This window comes from Pseudochaenichthys georgianus, chromosome 1 (assembly GCF_902827115.2).
Source record: "Pseudochaenichthys georgianus chromosome 1, fPseGeo1.2, whole genome shotgun sequence".
Lineage (NCBI taxonomy): Eukaryota > Metazoa > Chordata > Actinopteri > Perciformes > Channichthyidae > Pseudochaenichthys > Pseudochaenichthys georgianus.
Window position 1 is genome coordinate 39,231,321 of NC_047503.1, and position 22,206 is coordinate 39,253,526.

Consider the following 22,206-nt stretch of genomic DNA (forward strand, 5'->3'; position numbering starts at 1 on the left):
GGATTCATCTTCCTATTACACACATGCATTTCCAAACATCTGGACTACCTATGTTGCAAATGTATTATCTTTTCAATTTACACACGGCATCTATTGCACGTCTGTCCGTCCTGGGAGAGGGATCCCTCCTCTGTTGCTCTCCCTGAGGTTTCTCCCATGTTCCCCTTTAAACTGGGTTTTCTCCGGAAGTTTCTCCTTGTACGATGTGAGGGTCTAAGGACAGAGGGTGTCGTATTGTCATACTGATATTCTGTACACACTGTGAAGACCACTGAGACAAATGTAACATTTGTGATATTGGGCTATATAAATAAACATTGATTGATTGATTGATATACAAATTGGGAGGCAAAAAGAAACTGCATTTTCTTCAATTCGTTATGAAAGCTGACTAAAGATTATTGTAAACAGATAAAGAGTTGGCAATATTTTGCAGCAAAACGACTAATCGTTGCAGCTCTTAAACCAGTCTCAGACAGCTATTGACTATCCTTTATCCATCAAAACAAAGTGTACACCTAAGTAAGCCTTATGTGCGCAGCTAAGTGTAGTTATGTTCAGGCTGGTTTATGGATAGCTGTAGACACACACTTCCTGTTCAGATACAGTATTTCAATGTGTCCAGCAGCAGTTTTAATAAGTGCACATGTGTGATAGCCCGTTTCACCTAAACACACATTTGAACAGATGCATCCTGCAATCTGTGAAGGACCTTTTACATGATACCCATTAACAAATACTCACACCTAAACTATTAACCTCACTGTAACACACGATTTGCAATTCTCCGGTGTTTTTGTTAAAGCCCTGTGATGTCTGAATTTCAATTACCATCACAGACAAACACCTCACTGTGTCAGGGCACCAAGCAGCACGCCATTAACCACCTTTAATACGACAGAGAAAACATGTGAGGGTTTTTCGACGCAGAGGTTTCCGTCTCTGATGAGAGGGACCTCTCTTCCAGTGAGGAAGTGTTCCCTGTCATCTCCTGGGTGGAGCTGGGCTGCAAAGGGCTAAAATTGGTTTCAAGTGTGAGTAAGTGCCCGGAGAGCCCTCTCTCATCTGGAGATAGATGGGAGGAGGTCCCTGGGGATGGGAGGTTGATTGTAACATGGGATTGCTAATTGATGACATAGCTGGGCATGATAAATGATAGATAGAGGACCCACCAAGTTGGAGAAGATTGTGAAACTCAGACTTTAGCAAGCGGCCCACAGTCAATAGCAAAGATTTTCAGTTCAATGACTGCTCTCAGCCAGAAGGAAAGAGTTGTACTTACTCAACTCGACCATATTACATTTCATATTAAGTTGACAGGTGCTGCAGGTGTCGAACTTTTAGAGAAGGCTTTAAAAATGAAGCGCCATCCTTCTCTACTGCAATTTCCAAACTTATTAGTGACAGGCCATGGTGTTGCTCACTGGCCAGCATCTACCTTCTCATCATTAAGAGAAGGTCAGATGGAAGTAGAGATTTAAAGGAAGGCTAAACACTTGTCTGATACAGGCAAATCAATCTAATAACAGAAGGGATCTGCCTTTTTCCGCTGTACACCGACGCCGACCGTAAGCGTTTTTTCCAAGAGGATAGTCCAGTGTTGCGTTAGCACCTAATTTAGTCTCAAATGAGAAAGCAGAAACCCAAAGCTACATATTGATTGTGATGATATAACGTCTCTCTTAGTCCTCTGGTGCACTCACTAAGCAAACCCCCTGTAAACTTAAGGATGTTTTTGAAATTTCACAGCACTGAAAATCTATTATAGGTATGTTTAGTGCTCTGGGCATAAGTTTAACTTGATATAGATCCTAAAGTTAGCGTTTATGTGGAATGTTAACCCACTGTCCCTTGGCCTTACCTGGTCAGTGTCCATTATGTCTGCGAGATCGTTTTCGGACATATTGAGGATGGAGGCAGCGATGGATTGGGCTCTGATCATAGACTTGGCTGAGAGGCCGCCCTTTGCTGCCACAGCGCTGGCCTGCCTCGACCTCCTCCTCTTCATCAACTGCTGCTTGACCTCTTGAACGTCTAAAAGTATTTCACTGGCCAGAGCCTGGAGGAGGAGGAGTAGAAGAAGAAGGAATAAAAAAAGAACAGGATGATGAAATGGATATGGAAAAACAAGAGGGATAGCTCTGCCTGGCAGATGAATAAATGAAATTGATCAAGCATGCGCCAGAGAGGCCTAGTACATTATGGAGGAATATTGAGTTTGACACACTCAGATTCTCTTCGGTTTCGCCTCACGCTCCCTTGTAGGAATGTGGACCTGAGGGTTTGTTGCTCTGTCGATTGAAAGCTGAGGGAACACAGCTTTGATACCAAACGTACCCCGAGTTTTGCTAAAATCTCCACAGACAGAGAATCATGCATCAGAGAGAGAAAGACAGGGAGCTACTGAAAATACAGCCATTCATTTATTTATTTGCTTTCTGAATGTCTCTCAGTGCAACAGGGCAGCATAACACAGTTAATAATTAAGATACGAGGGGCTGTTTCAAATGGTGCCCGAGTGAATGGCAAGCGAGACGAGGAAGGCCTGGGATGGCACAGTGGTCCGGCACTAAATGGGAGTTTGCTCTAAATACAGAGAGACAATTAAATGTTAAAACTGCCACACGAGAAAGTCAATAAAGTAAACTCCCCTTTGCTTCATTTTGAGCTTATTGATCGAGGCAATAATCTTCTGTATCATTCCCTTGTAAGCCTGCTGAAAAGCTGACCTTGGAATAGATGGTCAGATGAGGGAAAGCTAGAGAGAGGAGAACTCGCTGTACACAACACAAAGAAGCTTTGGACAGGAACACAATATTGCTAAGCAAGCAAAAAGTACAGAGTAAGAAGCCATATAAAACACAAACATATGAGAACAAGTACAAGGGTAATCATATGTGAACATTGTTGAATTGCGGCAAACATCTTAACTTCTCTTTTAATTTCACACATGTGGACCAGGGGCAGTTTACAAAGCAAGAGGTGGTTCTCACAGGAGAAAACGGAATGAGAGGTTGGAGGCTCGCAGCTGGAGTGTTGCTATTTGTCGATTAGCAACATCATACACACAAGCAGAGCACCGACATTCAGAAATTCAAAGTAGACATTTAGGAACACCAACAGGATCATGTTATACAAATCCCTTTCAGATTAAAATAATGATAAAATGAAGGGAAAACATGCACAGAGCAAATACTGTATTTCTTTTACTCTGGATCACAGTCCTGTAGAAACTGTAACACTTTACTGTTACAACAAGAGAAGTCCAGGGGTTGTATACACAATCTCTCTGAAAATACTCCCAGGAAGATCCTAACTTAGCCTAAAAATGTCTATCAAAAAGTCCTAGTTCAGGAGGGATTTAAAAAACAAAAACAATAGTCGCTTTCACACCAAGTACCGTTTACACGAGGACAAAACGGGTTGTATCCGCTACTTTTCTCTTTCGTATATCCCGTTCGTTCACAGACCGACGCGTAAAGTAAAAACGAACCCTGCAAACGATAACGGGTCCCAAGGTGGATAGATCTGCAAACGGAACGCTCTGGGGGGGCAAACGGCTCCGTGTGTACGCCCTATACGATCATTTCCTAATAACGATGAAATAGCCCCGCCTCCCTCTCCCCGTCTCCTGCTCAGAGATCAGCTGCTGGGCTGTCAGAAGAGGGGGAGGAAAGAGAGGCTCCGTTTTTTATTTTATTATATTATTATATAGAGTTGTTATCAATTTGCTTTAAAGCTCAATAAATAACAAAGAAGACCTCGGCACCGGACATGTTGACCGGCGGAAAAAATGTTAACGGAAACTCTGCCGCACGGTTCCCTCGTCCCTTGGAAGAGGCGGAGAGGTGGGTGTTTTTCATCTGCTGGTGGACTACCGGAGAGATTTACAGCAGGAGCACACGCCGTCCACCGCGGAGAATAAACAGAAGGGCAACCATGGCAACCATGCTCCGGGGTCTTCTTCGCTGCTTTTGGTGTATTTTGTGGCGGCAGCGGCGCCACTTACAGGCCCGGCATATGTGCTATAGCGTTTCCAGCAGGACGAGCGGTCTCATGTGAACGGACACGTTAATTGAGCCGAATGCGTGGGAACGGAAGACTTTTTTGAAAACGAATTCGGTGCGTAAACGCAACCATACCCGTTTCGTCCTCGTGTAAATGGGGCCTATGGCCCTTAGTTCCCAGCACTTAGTTCCCCCATGGAACTAAAGAGCAGATCGCGTTCACACAGGAATAAGTTCCCTGAGGGAAGATTACGCAAATGAAATGAAGCCGCCGACGTCACTTCTTCTTCTTCTGCTTTGGGTTTACTGGCAACTTCACGGCGTATACTTCCACCCCAGCGCCATATAGAGAGAATTATCTCTCTATATGGCTATCTCTTCTATTATATGGCTCTGTTCCACCCGGAGTCCCCGGCCAGAAGTCCCCGGAGTTTGGGACTGGCTTCAGTAGAAGCTGCTGGGACTCCCAGCAGCTTCTACTGAAGCCTTCCGAGTAAATCGCCAGAACGCCGACACCTCCTCATCTCCACCACTCCCATGTTTTTTTTTGTGTTACCATTAGTTAGTCTCTCTCCGTTTGTGCGCTGGGCTAATGCAAATAATGCTAATGTCAGCAAATACAATGGCGGCTTCACAAAACCTTTCAGAGTTTTACGGGGCGTGGTTTGCAATTCGCCCAGCCAATAGAAATTGGAACCGGGGGGAAAAGGGGGGAAAAGTGCTCATGAACTAAGTTCTCTTTTTGGTGTGAACGCTACTTGTGCAGTAACCTCATTTAATAGTTACAATTATCGCTTAGGTATATTTAAGAATATTTAATTAAGGTATATTCGATTTTAACGGTGGGAAAATGGCTAAGCTATCTCCAATTGCTGGCATGCTAATAAACTATTAACATATGTTTACCAGGAACTAGTCTTAACTTTAAGGAGAAATTCTGAGATAACATACGTACTAAGAAGCATTTCAACACCAGCTCATAGGTGACCCACTACTTCCATGTAGATCTAAAGTAAGCAGAATAGTTCTGATTAAAGAGGACAAGCACAAATCATAATCATCTTCCACCTCCTAATGAAGGAAGGCAGCTTAAGCTGTTTTTGGTGATCTGAGGGCTGTGTTTACCCTGAAGGAATACACAGCTCATTAACTAACAGTCAGATCCTTTTCTTTTATTTACAGCCTAATAGATATTCACTGTCACTAGTCAGGGTTACATTCAATTGACCTAAACCCTGCGTGTGGAAGAATCCAGAAAGAGATTAGGGGAGAATTTATCATTCTCAGCCCTGGGAGAAACAAAGGGTGGGTCACACACACACACACACACACACACACACACACACACACACACACACACACACACACACACACACACACACACACACACACACACACACACACACACACACACACACACACACACACACACACACACACACACACACACACACACACACACACACACACACACACACACACACACACACACACACACACACACACACACACACACACACACACACACACACACACACACACACACACACACACACACACACACACACACACACACACACACACACACACACACACACACACACACACACACACACACACACACACACACACACACACACACACACACACACACACAGTGTTGTGTCTGTGTGTGTTTGTTAAGAGCTCTTTGCCTGACTAGTACCACAATCACAATTGCCAGAGGAGCAATTTAGACAGGACGAGGATTAGGGCATAGAGATGGGGATCAAATGAGCAGCAAAAAGATATCCTCTTTAATAACTAGCTACCTCTGAACCTCTTCACACACATGAGGACACAAAGGGCCATTCAAAAACATAAAGTGCACAGCGCAAGAAAGAAAATGCTTTCATTTTGTTGGATTACGGAAGCACTGAAGCGAAAAACCAGCTGTAACCTGTGTTTACCCTGAGACGAGCGAGATGTTGAATTATGCAAGCAACTTATATTGTATAATGGAAAGGACTATACTGTAAAATAATTGATGTGTTGTAACATCATTGTTGTGATATCCAAGAGCAATTTTAAGTAATTACAAAATACTCCAAGATGTTGAATTATATAAATAATATCAATATCCCTGAGATTAGAAAACACCTCAGGTTTTGGATTGTGTCCAATAGCACAAGCGTTGTTAATGGTTTTAATGGCTGATGGGGATTTTTTTAACTTACAAAACTGTTCTATCTGTAATATTATCTGCCGTAACCCGCTCAGTCATTATATCCAAATTACAGATGACTATTTATAGAGCATTTCATTGTGTAAAGTACTTTGTGAAAGCATTAATAATCAACCTGAAATATCCCGCCACAATATCAATGAATCCGGGATATTCTAAAACATTTGATTTTCTCAAATTGCCATGCCAACACCTAACTCATACATTTATTTTCCCCAAAAGAAAGATATTTCCTCATCTCTGAGCAATTCTATACATTTAGGCAGGGATGACAAGCCAAAATATTCTTTGTGCGATAACTACCTTCAGTGTGTGTGTGTGTGTGTGTGTGTGTGTGTGTGTGTGTGTGTGTGTGTGTGTGTGTGTGTGTGTGTGTGTGTGTGTGTGTGTGTGTGTGGTGGAGTAGTCACTACATGCAGGGCCACTGTTTAGCAGTTCAACAGCAGTGCTTACAGCCTGGGGCGTGTGCAGGGGCCAAAAGGGTTTGCTGGCACACAATAAAAAAAATCTCCACACACAAATACACACAAAGGCACAAAGAACAAAAAAAACAAGCTCATAAAGACACACCCGGACACATCTATGCGCACACAGACACACACAGAAGCGCAGCCCTCCGGTCCTGATCAATACATGACAAGAGTAAATCTCCTCCGGACGTCAGGCAGTCCAATCAAAGGGCTCGGTGTTCTTATAGGGAATCACAGGAGCCAGGGGGAGGCAAACAATGATGTGAATCCTCAACAACAACAGCCAGCCAGCCTTGGGTTATGGGAATGAAGGAGAGGAGTTATACGAGCGTGAACTGTATTTCTATGCATTTATATAGACGTAATGCAGCCCTATATTGAGGTTACGTATATTTAGTTTGCTTGCTTGTGTCCCTTCTTCACTAAATAAATGCTTATGTGTGAAAAACGGGGGCTAAAGGCTAAGATGTGGAATCAAGTTAAAGACACATCCCATCTTTCTCCAATTATTCTCAGATGCAAGAGAGAGCCATACAAGGACAGGAATGGCTTCAGTTATTTCTAATATTTCTGGATTTTAAGGACACATATAGAATTGCCACTAAGCTGTGTCGATGATCTGCCACTTGATTTATGTGTGTGTGCAAATACACTGCCAGCACTATCTATCCCTGCCAAGCCATTTCCCCCTTTGACAGACAGGTGTCAGCTGAACAGAGTTGATGGACAGTCTTTATCAGTCTCTGCCAGACACAGACATGCACACACACTCAAGGTGATGGATTAGGCCTACACAAAGACAATAGTGCCCGTTCCCGTTGGGCACACAGCGTTCTCACTATGGTGGCCTGTGTCTCCTTGTGTATTTGAGGATTGTGCAAAAGCTTAATGGCAAAAACACACATTGTTAAAAAGCCATGCTATATTCTGACACATGTAGGGAAACCCATGTGGTGAATGCAGGCTAAGCAAGTTGCTGACGTCTTCCCCTCAAGTCACATCCTGAGTGGGGTGTGTAATCCCTCCAGTGTTCTGGGTCGAGGTTTTCTCCCAGTTGGACATTCCCAAAATACATCCACAGGGGGGCATCAAGCTGACGTCCTGATCTGAGGCCTCAGCCATGTTAAAGTGGACCTATCATGCTATTTTTAGGCTATAGCATAGGTCTCACATATATAGAAATATGTAAAAAAACATGTCTATGTCTCTTGCACATCTTCCGGGGGAGACTGAAAACTCCACTTCGATCGATAGAATTACTAACAAAGAACTACTAACAAAAACACTTATATACTAACAAAGGGCTGGCTTATCTAAAACCAGTTGAGTAGCACTTGAAATGTTTTAGCTCTATGAAACCTGATGTACTTATATGATTCTGTTTTCTTCAAGTTTGTATCTTCTTGGTCGAATGCACTTATTGAAAGTCGCTTTGGATAAAAGCGTCAGCTAAATGCAATGTAATGTAATGTCTATGAAGTGCTCAAAATACCAAACAGATCACCCATTCTAGCCATGCCTCATATCCCTCTATTTCAGGAGGGGGCTGAGCTCATGCGGGACCCGGCAGCTACTGTCTAAACTAAATCATTATCCATTATTCAGTATTATTTCTGTAACAGTATGAAGCTCAAAGGCTTTCTTTCTTGCCGGTTATACCACAAGGTGAGTTCCTTTTTACTTCCTGCTTCTTCACACACATGCTCTCTCCAGTACAGGTTAGCTCTGAGTGTTAGCGATGCTAATGTAAACACCGACCATATTACGTCCAAAACAGTCGGGCAATGTTTCTGATAGCAACGTTTCTGATAGGGCCGTGGGTGTAAAGCCAGCCTACATTTCCGATATTACGTCATATCGGACGCAAATCTGGATCAGCTCCGTTGTACCCCCGATTTTAGAGATTTGGGTACGGAGGAAAAGAGAGAGGGTTTTATTTTCTGACGCTGCGTGAGTTCCCCGACACACCGGGCGGGGACACATATTTATGTATCAAAGACATCAAAAAGTGCATTTTGCATGATAGGTCCCCTTTAAGTTGTTCCATTCAATAAATGAACAAGAATCCTACTCCTTCTGAGTATCCATCTGTTAATCAAATGAGCAGCTGCTATTCTTTTAATCAGTACCTGAACCTCACAGGGCTGAAATGTCGATTGACAGTTCAATTGAGAGTTTCACCTCGAGGTTTCCTCTACACTCAAACAGCCTGGTACAATGGTTGCATCATTGGCACCCCCACACGTGTTTACTTGTTGATCTCTTTCTTGGTGAGTTACAGCAACAACCTTGAACTTTACAAACAACATGGATGACTCTGGAAACACACAGTCCAGACCCTAGAGAGGGAGCGTTATATAGGAGTGATCCTTGTATTACATATCTACTCAGGGAGGTGACATTGGGCTTTGCATCAGCCTCTTTTTTTCAGAACAAGCCAAGGCCCAATTAACAATGCACCTTATGTAGGAAGGGATGAACCCACACAGAATCACTACAACTCATAGGTGAAGAACTTGCAGGCACACACAACAATGGTTTAAGTTGATATCCCTGGACTTTGATCCTTTGCCCCTTTAGTACAGTACCTTGATGAAGGCATGGAGCTGCTCCAGATGAGAGTGGGCTTGGCCTAGCTGTCTCTGAAGCCTGTCCAAGGCATTGGAGCTCTGCTGGGTCAACCCCTTCATTTGCTCAGTGGCTGTGTGTTCCAGCGCGGCCAGAGCCTGCTCACTCGCGCCCACACGAGCCTTCAAGGCATGCATGCGCTGCTCCTGTAAAGAACAGCAGCAGGCACAACAGGTCAGCTGAACGCAAACAGGCTTTAGAAAAAGTAGGTACATGTCTGTGATACACTTGTGGCAATTGTAGAATTTGAAAACTTCTGACATTGCAGACTTATAGTGGTAGTAATATGGGGCCATTGGGAATAAAAGGGGCCGAGTGCAACACATAGGCCACAACAACTTTACATGGATTGTTTCATTTCTCGTAAAGCCATCATAATAGTTTGAAGATGCTACCATCATAACAATCGATTGTTAACAGTTAGAAATTATCTCGCCTTTAACTTTAAAATGTTTATTATTTTATTTTATTGGTTTTACAACTTCAGCAGATTTCTTCTACATTACCATATCAAGTCTTTTTTGTTTGTACAGTGTCACAATGCTTACTTAATCCTCTGATTAAAAGTCGTACAACAATACACATTAAAAAGTACTAAGGGGTTTCCCTGAAAGGCACTAAACATACACAGCTGAGGTGTAAAGAATCACGGATGGAAGACCTTACTTTTCCCTTAACTTGAGACATTTATTTCTACCAATAAGATACTGTGATCTTAATTAAATGATGACAATGTTCCCCTTATGTGCAGTATATCATGATAATGGACTTTGCTTTGGCAAAAACAAGTGATTTAAAAAAATTAAATATATATTTCAAACATTACCTACCTTTTTTTCCAACTCCTCTGTCAGCTTTTTACAGGACGCATCGTACTGGCTTTTCTCTGTGGTGGCAACACTCAGTCTCCTCTTCAGAGAATCAACGAGGGCCTTCCTGTTGGTGGCCTCCTCTGAGGAAGTCTTCACCTGTACCGAGCAATTATTTGATGGTGATATTTAAGTCAGATATTCATGTTTTTGAAATACAATACAAAAATCTAATGTATAAATTAATGGTAAGGACGTAAAAAAGAAATGTCTCTAATTGGATGACTTAATGATGGTGCTTTTTACCATGTATGTATTGTATGCATTTTATTGACCTTTTTCTCCAGATCCTCCACCTGTCCACGGTAACTGTTCTCCATCTCCTGCAGGAACTTCAGTCTCGTCTTCAGGTCCTCCACCAGCTGCCTTTTCATGCTCACATCTCGCTCTGTGTGGTTCGCCCTGAAAACCAAAATTAACAATAAAAACAACACAAATATTGTATGAAGCATAAATAAGTGCGCATTTAAAACATACATTTACAGTCGTGCACAGGGGCCCTCAATAACATACAGTATAGCATCTACACAGCAGAACACACACAGACACACAGAGCTGGCAGGCACAGTGTCCCCATGCAGTGCATCAGGCATGACAGCTCATTATGACAACTAAATACACTGGCATGCTGTTTGGGTAAGAGGAGGAGGGGTTGAAATAAGGATGCATATATAATTCTAACTGGCATATATTAGAACAAGTGCTCTGGCGGGGAAAGCCGCACTAAGTGTGACTGGGGAGTCCTTTTTGACAAACGGCATTTAGAATCAGCAGTGACACTACTTGAAAGACTGTAATCAAGTATTTAAATGTTTATTATTTTAAGCTCTGCGTTACACAAGTCACATATAAAAACGTGTCAGCTGGGGGGGCTGCTCGGCAAAGAATGATTATGGAGGGAATACGCTTTAAAAAACATTGTTTGTTTGTGTGCTGTGTCGTGGTGATAATACTTCCCTAACGAGAGGCAAGGTCTCCGTGTTGTGCGCTACTCACGTGTTAACTGTTGCAAACATGCGCCATGTGTCACTTCCCATTTCGATAACCCGCTGTATTGACGTGTTTAATATTCCAGCATTCAGCACAGCCGCATTCTAGCGAGGCCTTGTTTTAAATGGGCTCGGTATGTTAGTATGTTAGTATGTTTAATTCTGTTTTCATAAAAGGCAAATACCAGCCATTTTTCATGGTTGCCTATACCTTGGGGAATTGGAACAAATAGCATGAAGATCATAAGGATGCAGTTAATTAATATGGGTTTTCCCAGTTTTCTTTATTTCAAAGATGTAGTGGATCTCTCAGCTCCCACGCGCATCGCGGCTTGTGTGTTTTGAATAAACAGCTGACGAAACGCTGGAGCAAATGCTTTCGTGTAAGTAAATGTCCCCGTCTCCCTAGGTGGATAAATGCCTGAGGGCGGACTGGCTAAATAAATGTGAGCTTGTCCTATTGGAGTGACATTAAATTAAATGAGAGAGGAGTCTAGCCGGGGGTCTTTGGGGGGAAGTAGCGCTGGCTGGTTACCCCATGGATTTGGCCATTAATGAGAAAACCCATATTGAACCTTCCAGAAGACTGTCTGCTGTTGACTTACAGACCAAGAGCAGCGATACGAGCCGCAGCCAGCTCCCAATGCTAATGGCAATTAGATCGACAACATTTATTTGAGATGTTCCCTTCTTCTGCCCCCCAAAAAGAATAGAGGATAAAAAAGAATGAGGGATATATCGAGCTTCTGCCAGAGCGTGTGATCTCTATTTATGAGTGTTAGTGGAAAGAGAGCCTCCAACTATATCCCAATCACCCTCACGTTTGTTCCCTTTGTTCTGCGCTTGTTGGCCATATTGTTCATCAAACATGCGTGTATTGTAATGATAACAGTCAGAGGTCTGAAGTGTGTGTGTGTGTGTGTGGAAGAGAGAGCGGGAGCGCACACGTCTGTGTATGTTGTTAAGTGCGGGTGGACGTTTCATGTGGCTGATAGACAACAGGGCTGAAGATGAAAGGGGCAGCTTCATAAATAAGGCAGGGCCATAGTGCCGGATATTGACTGAGGACATGCCGGTATACTTTGAAATTCATCTCTTTTTCCCCCCTTCTCTTCTTTAAGGCGAAGCAGCCTTGCTCTCTGTGTGCGCGCTGAGATGTATATTTCAGAGATGTCTAGACATGTCTTTCATTCTGAGAAGGGGTCCCTCCATGGAGGCAAACGGAGAGGCAAGAAGAGATGGCGAGGTACACGCGCGCATGTGTGCCACTGAGTGTGTGACAAGAGCCGGAGGAGAGGCTGTCGTGGAAACTCAGCGGAGGGATGTTCACTCTGTCTGCGATCCGCCGCGCTTTGGTCACACACAAACACAAACCCGCTGTGATTGTACACATGCCCACGATGCATTATTGAGAATGTCAGGCAGAGGACGCGGCATAGGAGACAAAGAGAACATGAGGGAGGAAAGTCATCTTTGTACCTTCCTCTCGCTCGAAGATCCTATTGCAGAATGATGATATGCGGCTATCGCAACGCTGCTCAAATGTTGACAGTTTCCCTGAGTGAATTGTTTATAGCTGTACATCCTGACTGTGTAATGCAGCGGGTGCTTCAGTAGGTGAACCATGTAACTCATTAGGGCTCGTGGCCCACAGGCTAGAGCGATGCTGTGTGGGTTTTAGTGTCATGGGCCAACATGGTCCCTCCTGCGGCACACACACAATCAATACCCTGCTTTGATCAGCACTCCGCATCAGCTACCCACATACGCAACACCGCACTGCATGACACACAAGACACCCACACGCACACATGTGCATACACACTAATTCCTTCAGTCATTTTTATTCACCCGCTCATGAAAACATGCATAATTTGATTCACGCCGAGGAGAAGCCTAAGTGGAGTGCAGCAGACAGAGTGCTGCCACACGGTGGAATCAAACACTACAGATGGGAGCTGCAGAGACTGAGCCTCACGCAGGCGGAGGCACAGGGAGACGAGAGACAAAGACAGAGGGAGGGTACAGCCAGAAGAAAAGGAGAAGTAAGAACTGTACCGCAGTGCAACGGAAAGAAAGCAACACAAAGAGAAAGAAGTCACACTAATGAAGAGAAAGGTGTGAAACTAACTTGTCCTGCAGCTGGCGGAGCTTGTCCTCCTTCTCCTGGAGCTGGCCTCGCAGGGCTTTGTTAGCGGCCACCTGCCTTGTGACCTCCGCACTTGCACTCTGGGGGGAGGGCACACGGTGTGTGTGTTGGTTAATGTGTTTGAGTGTGTGTGATCGGGGGTGGGGGTAGGTTTTCACGACACGGCTGATGACAGGTCAGGCACAGCATGCTTCCTCATTATAGTTACAGCGGGAGGGTGGAAGGTGCTAAAAGAGGTTAAGAGGAGAGCAGTATTTTCCAAAGTGGATAAGAAAAGGGGTGTAATAGGAGAACTTAACAATGTGTCGACCTTTACTATGGAATGTATGGGGACTCTACAAAACAGCAACATTTTAATTTATATTAGTAAATACTATAAAAATAATAAAACATTTTGTGTCTGATTGTTTTCTATCTGCTCCCTCTGCATTGAGACATATTAAGACACAGCTCATGACGCCAGCTTGACTTCTGATCCTCGACTGATGGATATTTGAACGTGCATGTTCACTTTGGTTTAAAGGGCCCCGTGTCTCTTGTGGGAAATGTAGCAGCACAAGCTTCACTCAGTGCGCGCACCCCCACAGTGCATCCCTCGCCTCTCCCTCTCGCTGTCACCTGACATGACTTCCTCAGCTGTGTGGAACGACAGCAGCAATCTGCTCGGTGACACTGATGAGCTGGCTGGAAGAGGGTGATAATACTGTGGTACCACTCACTGCTCATTCCCTATGATGTAGGGCACGTCTCTGCTGCTATTCCCCATTTCTCATCTTTCTGACAGGTGCTTCGTAATAAGATCAAATGATAAGAAATGCTAATTCTTGTTGAAATCACATGCAATTGCAGGTGATGTTGAGTGTAAATGGAAAGGCTATATACAGTATATGAAAGTAAAACCTTGACAGAGTTTCTTTCAGACTTTGGAAACTCCTCAAGGACACCAGGCTGTTCAACCCGGTGAGATGTTAAGGTGACTCAGAAATATCGATGTTTGATAGAAAAACACGGAGATACTTGTTCCAACTAAAAAAGTGCGTATTGTACACTGTTTGAAACTGCATAATAAGCAAGTCACAGGATTTCAAACTGGAATGTGAAAAATTCATGAACTACATTGTTTTTGTTCTTTAGTCCATAAACTGGCCTGTTCAGAAAAAAATTAACACAAGATTTCCAGCCTTTTAAAAAAATAAAAACAGCCAGTCCCACAATGTCCTTGTTTTTCATGGTATTATCCTCTCAAGCTCCATCGTGCACAAAATTGGAAATGAACACAATCCTTAATACCATCATCCTATTAAGAGATTTATCTGATAAGGCGTGCACAATAAGACAAAGCATGAGGGCCCTTCATTAACCCCAGAGTTCTTCTGGTAAAATAACCACTAACCTTAAGTCTGGCTTGAAGTTGTTTGACCTCAGCCTCCAGGACCGGAGGGACCGGATTAGCCGGGGAGGGCATGGTCCTGCCCCGGCAGCAACACTCTGCGTTAACTGGGGCTGCTGGGGCTGTTTGCTGGGGTAATGTGATCCGTCTCCACTGCTCCAGCTCCATCTCCAGAACCTTCTTCTGCTGCTCCTTACCCGCCAGGTCAGAGGTCAGCTTCTACAGACAGACAGACAGAAATTGCGGTATAGGCTTCTGCAAATGATATGTCAACTAAAAACTAAAGTTGTATCTATTCTATTGTTATAGAATTACAACTTACAGTCAAAAGTCATAGGAGACACATTGACGTTCATTTAAAGAAGTTTTCTTTGCCTGTATGTAATTACTGTTATAAGAAAAAATAATTTCGACTTAAAGATTTCTTAATGTTAAATTCACATTACATTAATAAGTAAACATATGTTGTAAATACTGTATGTTACAGGACACACTGTGTTTTAATATGTAGTCTGGGAGAAAACAAATCTCCTTTGTTTATGCTAATTAGGAGACAGATGATGCGTAGCTTGCTCAATAGGGGCTAATTCTCACCGTGATTGGCATGCATAATAAAGCCGTGCAGAATCAGAGAGCACTGTGGGACGGCGGGAGTTTAGCATGTGTTGAGAGGTTGGGTTTCGTGGTGATGAACAATAATAGTCCTAGCTGATCATGTACAGTGTATCAGTTATTATAAACACAAGTATCCAAGGTGAACAATTGTAACCACATGTCAGCGTTGAAGCAAAAACCATTTGTAGTTCCCTGCTTATTAAGACAATGTGAGGCAGAACCACAGCTCTGTAGGTTTGGTTCAATACCACCACAATTAGCTGACCCGGTATCATTTCAAACATCAAACATGCTTAATGGCACAAATGGGAGATTTGATACATGAAGATGTATGCTGCACACACATACTGGAACACACACAGACACACACCCCAGTGAAGATTCCCAGGGGTTTGCTCTCTGCTCTGCATACATGGAGGTTATTGATATCTGGTGGCTGGCTGACACCTTTTAATAGAATCCGTCTTGTTTTAGGTTTCCTCTGCTCTGTTGAAGACGCACACGCCGTCTCCCCGGGGACGGTGGGATGGAGAGAGATGTCGGCGTGATAAGAGAGGAGCGGAGAAAGCGAAGCGGCGCTATGGCTTCGGTGGACCAGGAATTACGAGTGGCATTGATGACACTTCCTGTAAGACGGGCTTTGATTTCACGGGCCATTTTCAGCCGTGGTGAGAGACGACACTAACGTGGACTGATATCCTGGTGTCCATTAGGCTGGAAGAAAGGACACCGCTCTCACGGCTCTGTTCCAAGTGATACTCTATCGGTATCGGGATTAATAAGGAAACAGACGCTGCTAAAATAAACACAAATATGCATTAGGGCAATTTGATTATGGGAACAATCGTTATCGTGATTATGTTGTTCACATTTGAGATCATATTAAACACGACTACTATGATATCGGAAACATCATAAATGAGAAAGAAACATTTTAAAGTCAAAGCTATCGATGAACTCGGAGAGCAAAATCAGGAGGTTAGGACTATGGCGTTTGTGCTCTTGTAAACAAATGTGTGTTCTTGTAGACAAGTGTATGCTTTAGTAAACAAGTTAACCATTGGAGCCCAAACAGAACTGCTTGTGGTTGCGCTCTGAAGCCGGTGCTTGTTTTCAAACACGTGTGTAACGTCTAACTATACATGTTGCTTTGTATGTATCCTGCTGGCTGTTTTACGTCATTTTGTGTGCATATTATAAAAAACGGAATCATGTGCGGAGCTTTTAAAGTTCAGTCGGTTGTGTCGAAGGCACCATCTAATCCTGTGATAATCCCGGCCCCTTACATGCTAGAGGAGGGCAGGACAGTGCACACGTACAGAGATAAGGCTGGTGCATTTTAAAGGCGATGTCACAGTACAAGTGAAGTGAACGGGGGAAGTAATGACTGAGGCAGGCAGATAATCCAAGCAGCCAAATGATCCCGCCGTTGGATGATACGCATGGGCACATTTTGTCAAGAGCTACACTTTGTAGAAATAGGAGGGCATGTCTCACCTGTCACCTGAGTTCTGTTAAGCTTCTTACCTCAAGGGATAATTCCCCACTGTATTTGCGTAGTTTTTGGTCATTAGTTCCTGCTGTAATATTTAACCTGAATTTTCCCTCTGGGGATAAAATAAGGAATTTAACATTTTAACATTTAGATCAAGGAATCATAGCCATGTTTCTTGATCGGAAGTTAATATTTGAGATCTGGGAATATTGCAACGTTACAAAATGAAAGACAAGGACTGGTCCAAAGACCACATTTAAATACGTTTTAAACAAACCTAAAGACAAAGTTGTTTTAAAATGAAAATGAAAGACAAGGAGTGAACGACATTGACCAATAGTACTTGCAGGTTTTCCTGTGGGATCATTATTGATTTCACTTTGTTGTAGTATTACTGCCATGCTCCCAGATCTCAGCAAAGAAATCATAACCAACCCAAGTTGTAATACATAGGAATGTTCCTTAAATATCTAATGCTTGGCCAGGGAAGTAACCGGACATTTCTCCACTGCAGATTACACTCTGCTGCTGATAAAGACATCTGTCAGGAGGCCTTGCTGGCGACAGAGTGAAGAAAGTGTCACCATGCTGTTAGGGTGTCCCCCCCCGGCTGGGACCAGAGAGCTGAGTGCAGCATGACAAAGAACCTCACACATCCACACTGCAGGTCTATTCATTCTGTGTTGATTTAAGAGCAAAATCGGTTCACTTTTTCTTTTGATAATGCAGTTATTCACATAGTTATAAAGTCGAAATATGAATTCCTATAAAAACCACGGATGGGAGGGAAATAAAAGAGAAGCAAATGGGCAAGAGAGTGAACCAGAAAGGAATAAGGAAATAAGACTAAGACCTAATAAGGGAAGGACAGAATGGCTGAAGGGTCAGGGACTCACAGCAACACAAACACGTTTCCAAGAAGCTGCCATGCTACTTCTCACATGATGGCCCCTGTGGAGGCTGTCCTAAGCCAATTACAAGTCGAGAGTTTCAGTTGGAAAGTTGGCAAGGACCGGCTGGAACAATCCCAAAGTCCATCACCTCTTGCCCTTTCCAGAGAGGGCAACAAGAAATGGCTTCGGCCAGTCAGTCGGCTCCAACTTTCTCTGGTGGAGTGGCATTAATACTGCAGGAGGGAAGAGGAAACAAACAGGAAGACAACAATTCCCCCTCTGTCTACTCATTCACGCAGCAGTGTGTGTGTGTGTGTGTGTGTGTGTGTGTGTGTGTGTGTGTGTGTGTGTGTGTGTGTGTGTGTGTGTGTGTGTGTGTGTGTACATACACATGTGCCTTTACTGCTGTGTCTGAGTCTAAGGTCTCGTTGGGCCTCAGCAATCAGATGCCCGGGTGGGAGCACAAGGGCCACTTCCTCGGTAGCAACACTATGAGGGCTGACCTGTGTGCACCAGTCCGATGTACTGCATCTTTACTATGCTACTCAAAATACACACACACACACACACACACATGCTCCTAATCAGCTGTCCGATGGGCCCTCATTGGCTGCTGCGGTGTCTGGATTCACCAAAAGAAGTCTCCTGCCTGTCCGATTAACGACTGTATCCATCTAGGTGTTGGAGTGTATGTGTGTGTGTGCACATGTGTGTGTCACATGTCGGTGTGGAGAAGGAGGCCATGGCAGGAGAGGTTCTGTTTAGGGCCAAAGTGCTTGGTGTTTTATTTATATTCCACACCAAATCAAGAGTTTCCTACCTGGAGACAGGTACTAAATAACTAAATGGGTGTGTGGCAGTGGACTCTATGAAAAGAAAGTCGCCGTGTGTGTGTGTGTGTGTGCGGACACAGCTGCACACGTTTGAAGTAATGCAACGGCTGGTGACACAGATTGTTGTGGAGAACTGGCGTGTTGAAACATCCAGTAAGACAAGACAACAGCCGAGTCAGAGCAAGGAAACAATGGAAAGAGGGAGGGAGATTGTTCTCCTTGCTTCTGCTCCGTGGCACCGACCTCCACGGGCGAGGGTCGGCCTGTCAGCCACACGTATTAAGCATGATAAGGGCAAAGGACCTGCTACTGCTGCACTCTCAGCCCCCAGCAAACACAAAAGAACCACAAAAAGACAAATATGAACATTTGACTTAAAACTGGCTTTCCCGTTTACTCATCTCCCGCTTCTTTATCCCCCGAGTTACCTGTGTGAGCTGTTTACCGCTGCAGAGCTTCTCGGAAAGAGAGTGGAGTTGTGCCGTGATCTTCTCATTGGCCCTCCGCAGCTCTTTGGCTGAGAGCACAGCATCCTTCCTGGCACTTCGCAGTATGTCAATGTGACGCTGTAGGGACTCCACGCGCTGCTGCAGAGAAGACGAGGAGCAGTGCTGGCTCTTCATTAGCATCCTCTTCCTCTTCCTCCACCTCCTTTTCTCTCCCCTCGTCCCTCGATCCCAGGGCTCATGCTGCTCATCGTCTAACAGGAGGAAGTACACGCAGGCACCTCAGAGTTGACAAGTGCACCGAACAAATCCCTATTTAGAAGCTACTGGTGGGCGATAACAGGCTTATATAAAAGTGTCTTTGTGAAAACTGTGATATCTTTAACAACTTGAATGATTAACACTTTCCATTTATACATCATACGGGTTCTGAAGAAGCACCTCAAAGCAACGCTTGTTAAACTTCCGGAAAACTTGTTTCCGATCGACGGCATGTGCATACATCGGGTGTTCTTCCTGCTGCAAATAATAGTCGATTAGATTTTTGTAGTTTTGCATGGGTGTGAAAAAAGGGAAAGTCATTCTACCGTGGGCCAGAACACCGGGTTGCTGTCGGCTGGATCCTGCCGCGGCTGCGTGAGAGAGCTTTGCACACCTGTAGGACTGAGAGCACAGCACAGGCAGAGATGAAAAGCAGCTGTTAAATGTAACACAGCCGGTTGACATGTTGTGCTTCCTGAAACGCGGCTCATAATGACACCGTGATCACAGGGTGTGCTCGGTTTAACGCGACAAGACAAATCACCCTGCGCTTTAATAATTCACCTGAGCGCGTTTAACCGACTTCAGCGTGAGCGCCTCTCCGCACGGATATTACCTCTGACAGACGCTTGCAAACACCGCCTTTGTTCAATCACTGTCGGGAAGCCCTGATTCACTCTTACAGTATGACGTGTGTGTAGTAATTTGCACTCATAAGTGTGTGTATGTGTGTGTGTGACAACTCCCAACTGCACCATCGTTTGTAGTGACATCAAAGAAGGCACCCCCCCCCCCCCCTTCTTCTCTGCCTGTTCCCTTTGTATATGGGGTCAGGTAGGATTTGATCAGTGCCAGGTTTGATCACACGGTGCCTTGCAGAGAGGAGAGGGGGGGTGAACCCTTTGGTTTGTGACATAGCACGTCGTGAGGGGCCAGGGCTGTCATGGCGATGAGCCCGGGAGGAGCTGATGGGCACATTTAGCGGATCTGGAGCGGGGAAACTTAAAGGGGATCTGAGAGGAAGGGTCCTGACAGCTCCCTGGCTACATGTTCAACAACAAGCCGCTCTTCATCTCCACCTTCTACCTAGCTCAGCCTCCTCTCGGAAAACAGAAGGAGAGGGAGACAGGATATCTTTAAAGGTCCCCATCTTTCCTCTCTTCATATCTCTCTGGGGTTTGGAGCTGCCATGTCCTTCTGAAGTGGTTTGATATGGACAAGTGCAAGGGTCCAGGCCGTATTGAATTGAATGGTGTGGGGAGGAAAAGGAAGTAAGAAGCACCGACACCCACACGTATAAAAGTCTTTGTGAATGCAAGAGCATTGGGAGAGGGGATAGATGCAGGAACCCTCCGAATGATCCATATGCCGACTTATCACATGCAGTATACCCCGATAATATATATATATATATATATTCATTTCATGGTAAGAATCATCAGTTCACACCGGTTCATAAGATGTCAACTGTAAAAAAAAATCAGCAATGAAAAAATCACTCATGAATTATCTGTCGTGTTCCTATTTCTACATCTTCAACAATCATTCTGTCAGATTACATATTTAAATACAAAGGACATTTTAGAGAAAAGAACATTGTTTGAATGACAGAATAAAGCACATTAAAACAAATGTGTTTTTAATTACGTTGATTTTGTAGCAGTTAGTAACTCATAATAACTGCTACCCTAACCCTTTAAATTCATTGAAAATCTGCTTGCAATTTTGCTTGGTACAGTAAGGTGCCTTGACATATTTGTTCTTAAAAACAAAGGAATAATTTACGCTGAATATGACATTGAACCCACCTTTAACGATAGAATTATAAAATAAGGACTAAGAAGTTTAAATGTCATACTGTGGTGCTCCAAATTACACTTCAATAACTGAACAAAAGTATGAAATCAGTGTTTTTATGATAGTCGTACACAACTGGAATTTAAATATCCGACACAACTTGAACCTGAGCACCTGTTTGTACTGTAAAGCGATTTAAAGGCTGGCTATAAAAAAAACTCTAAAAGACCACTCTTGCCGAATTAGACAAGGCGAACATACTAAATAGACCAGTGTTCAAATCTGACATCTGTTCTGTATTTTCTTTAAATGTAAAACATGTTTTAGGATGAGCGCAGACCAACCTTCCTGTCAGTGTGTCGTCTGTGGAGCGTCGTCCTGGAGGCCCCCCCGTTGAGACTGTCCTCGTACTCTTCACCACTGTCACTGGAGAGAAAAGCAAAGGGGAATATTACCGGCCAGAAATTGAACCCACAACCCCGCCTCTGAAAGTACCATCACTGGACAAAAATCCAATTTACCTTTTATGCTTGATTTAGTTGACATCAAGCTAAAATATGTGCATTCGCCCCCCCCCTAGACTTCCAACAGAAAATCAATGTCCCATCCAATTTCTGAGCTGGAAGTGTAAATGCGGGTGTAAATGAAGTGAAAAGCTGCGGTGTCTGCTGCTGATGCTGAATGCATCAACATGTATGAGAGCGGCTGTGGCCTTCATTAGCCCTCTGTGTGTGACAGACGTGTGTGAGAGGCACGGCTGAGCGGAGCCAAGCAAAGTTGCATCTGATGGACACACGGTAAGGGCTTCCTGGGACACACATACACACACGCACGCTCGCTCGCACACACACACACATGCACACGCACACACACAGGTTTATTGACAGTGACCTTTGACGTGTGAAGGTGGAAGCCAGTGACATTTACGCTGGCGGGTTTATTAAGGTGGGGCCAGGGAGAAGCAGCGGAGGTAAAGACCACAGAGAGGGGATGTAACTGGAACATGACAGGGCTGCAGGGCTTAAACCCGGTCTGGATGGGGCGCAGGGACTTGCTGAGGGTCTCTAATCACCCCCCGTCAGACCAGGGTTACCTACAGTACATTGGATGAAAAGTTATACCTGCCTGGTCTGAGTTGAA

At 44.2% G+C, this 22,206-nt stretch overlaps 1 protein-coding gene across 1 annotated transcript in view; it reads right to left on the reverse strand.

Annotated features, from left to right (window-relative positions):
• Nucleotides 1-22,206, reverse strand: part of cntln (centlein, centrosomal protein) — a 117,030-nt gene that overhangs the window by 19,768 nt on the left and 75,056 nt on the right. Inside the window, exons 17-25 of the mRNA XM_034086929.1 lie at nucleotides 21,411-21,492; nucleotides 19,596-19,671; nucleotides 18,991-19,262; nucleotides 14,730-14,945; nucleotides 13,319-13,416; nucleotides 10,474-10,600; nucleotides 10,160-10,297; nucleotides 9,290-9,475; nucleotides 1,862-2,059 (exon numbers count right to left, since the gene is read on the reverse strand). Of these exons, the coding sequence (XP_033942820.1) occupies nucleotides 1,862-2,059; nucleotides 9,290-9,475; nucleotides 10,160-10,297; nucleotides 10,474-10,600; nucleotides 13,319-13,416; nucleotides 14,730-14,945; nucleotides 18,991-19,262; nucleotides 19,596-19,671; nucleotides 21,411-21,492 (1,393 nt within the window). The remainder of the gene's footprint in view (nucleotides 1-1,861; nucleotides 2,060-9,289; nucleotides 9,476-10,159; nucleotides 10,298-10,473; nucleotides 10,601-13,318; nucleotides 13,417-14,729; nucleotides 14,946-18,990; nucleotides 19,263-19,595; nucleotides 19,672-21,410; nucleotides 21,493-22,206) is intronic.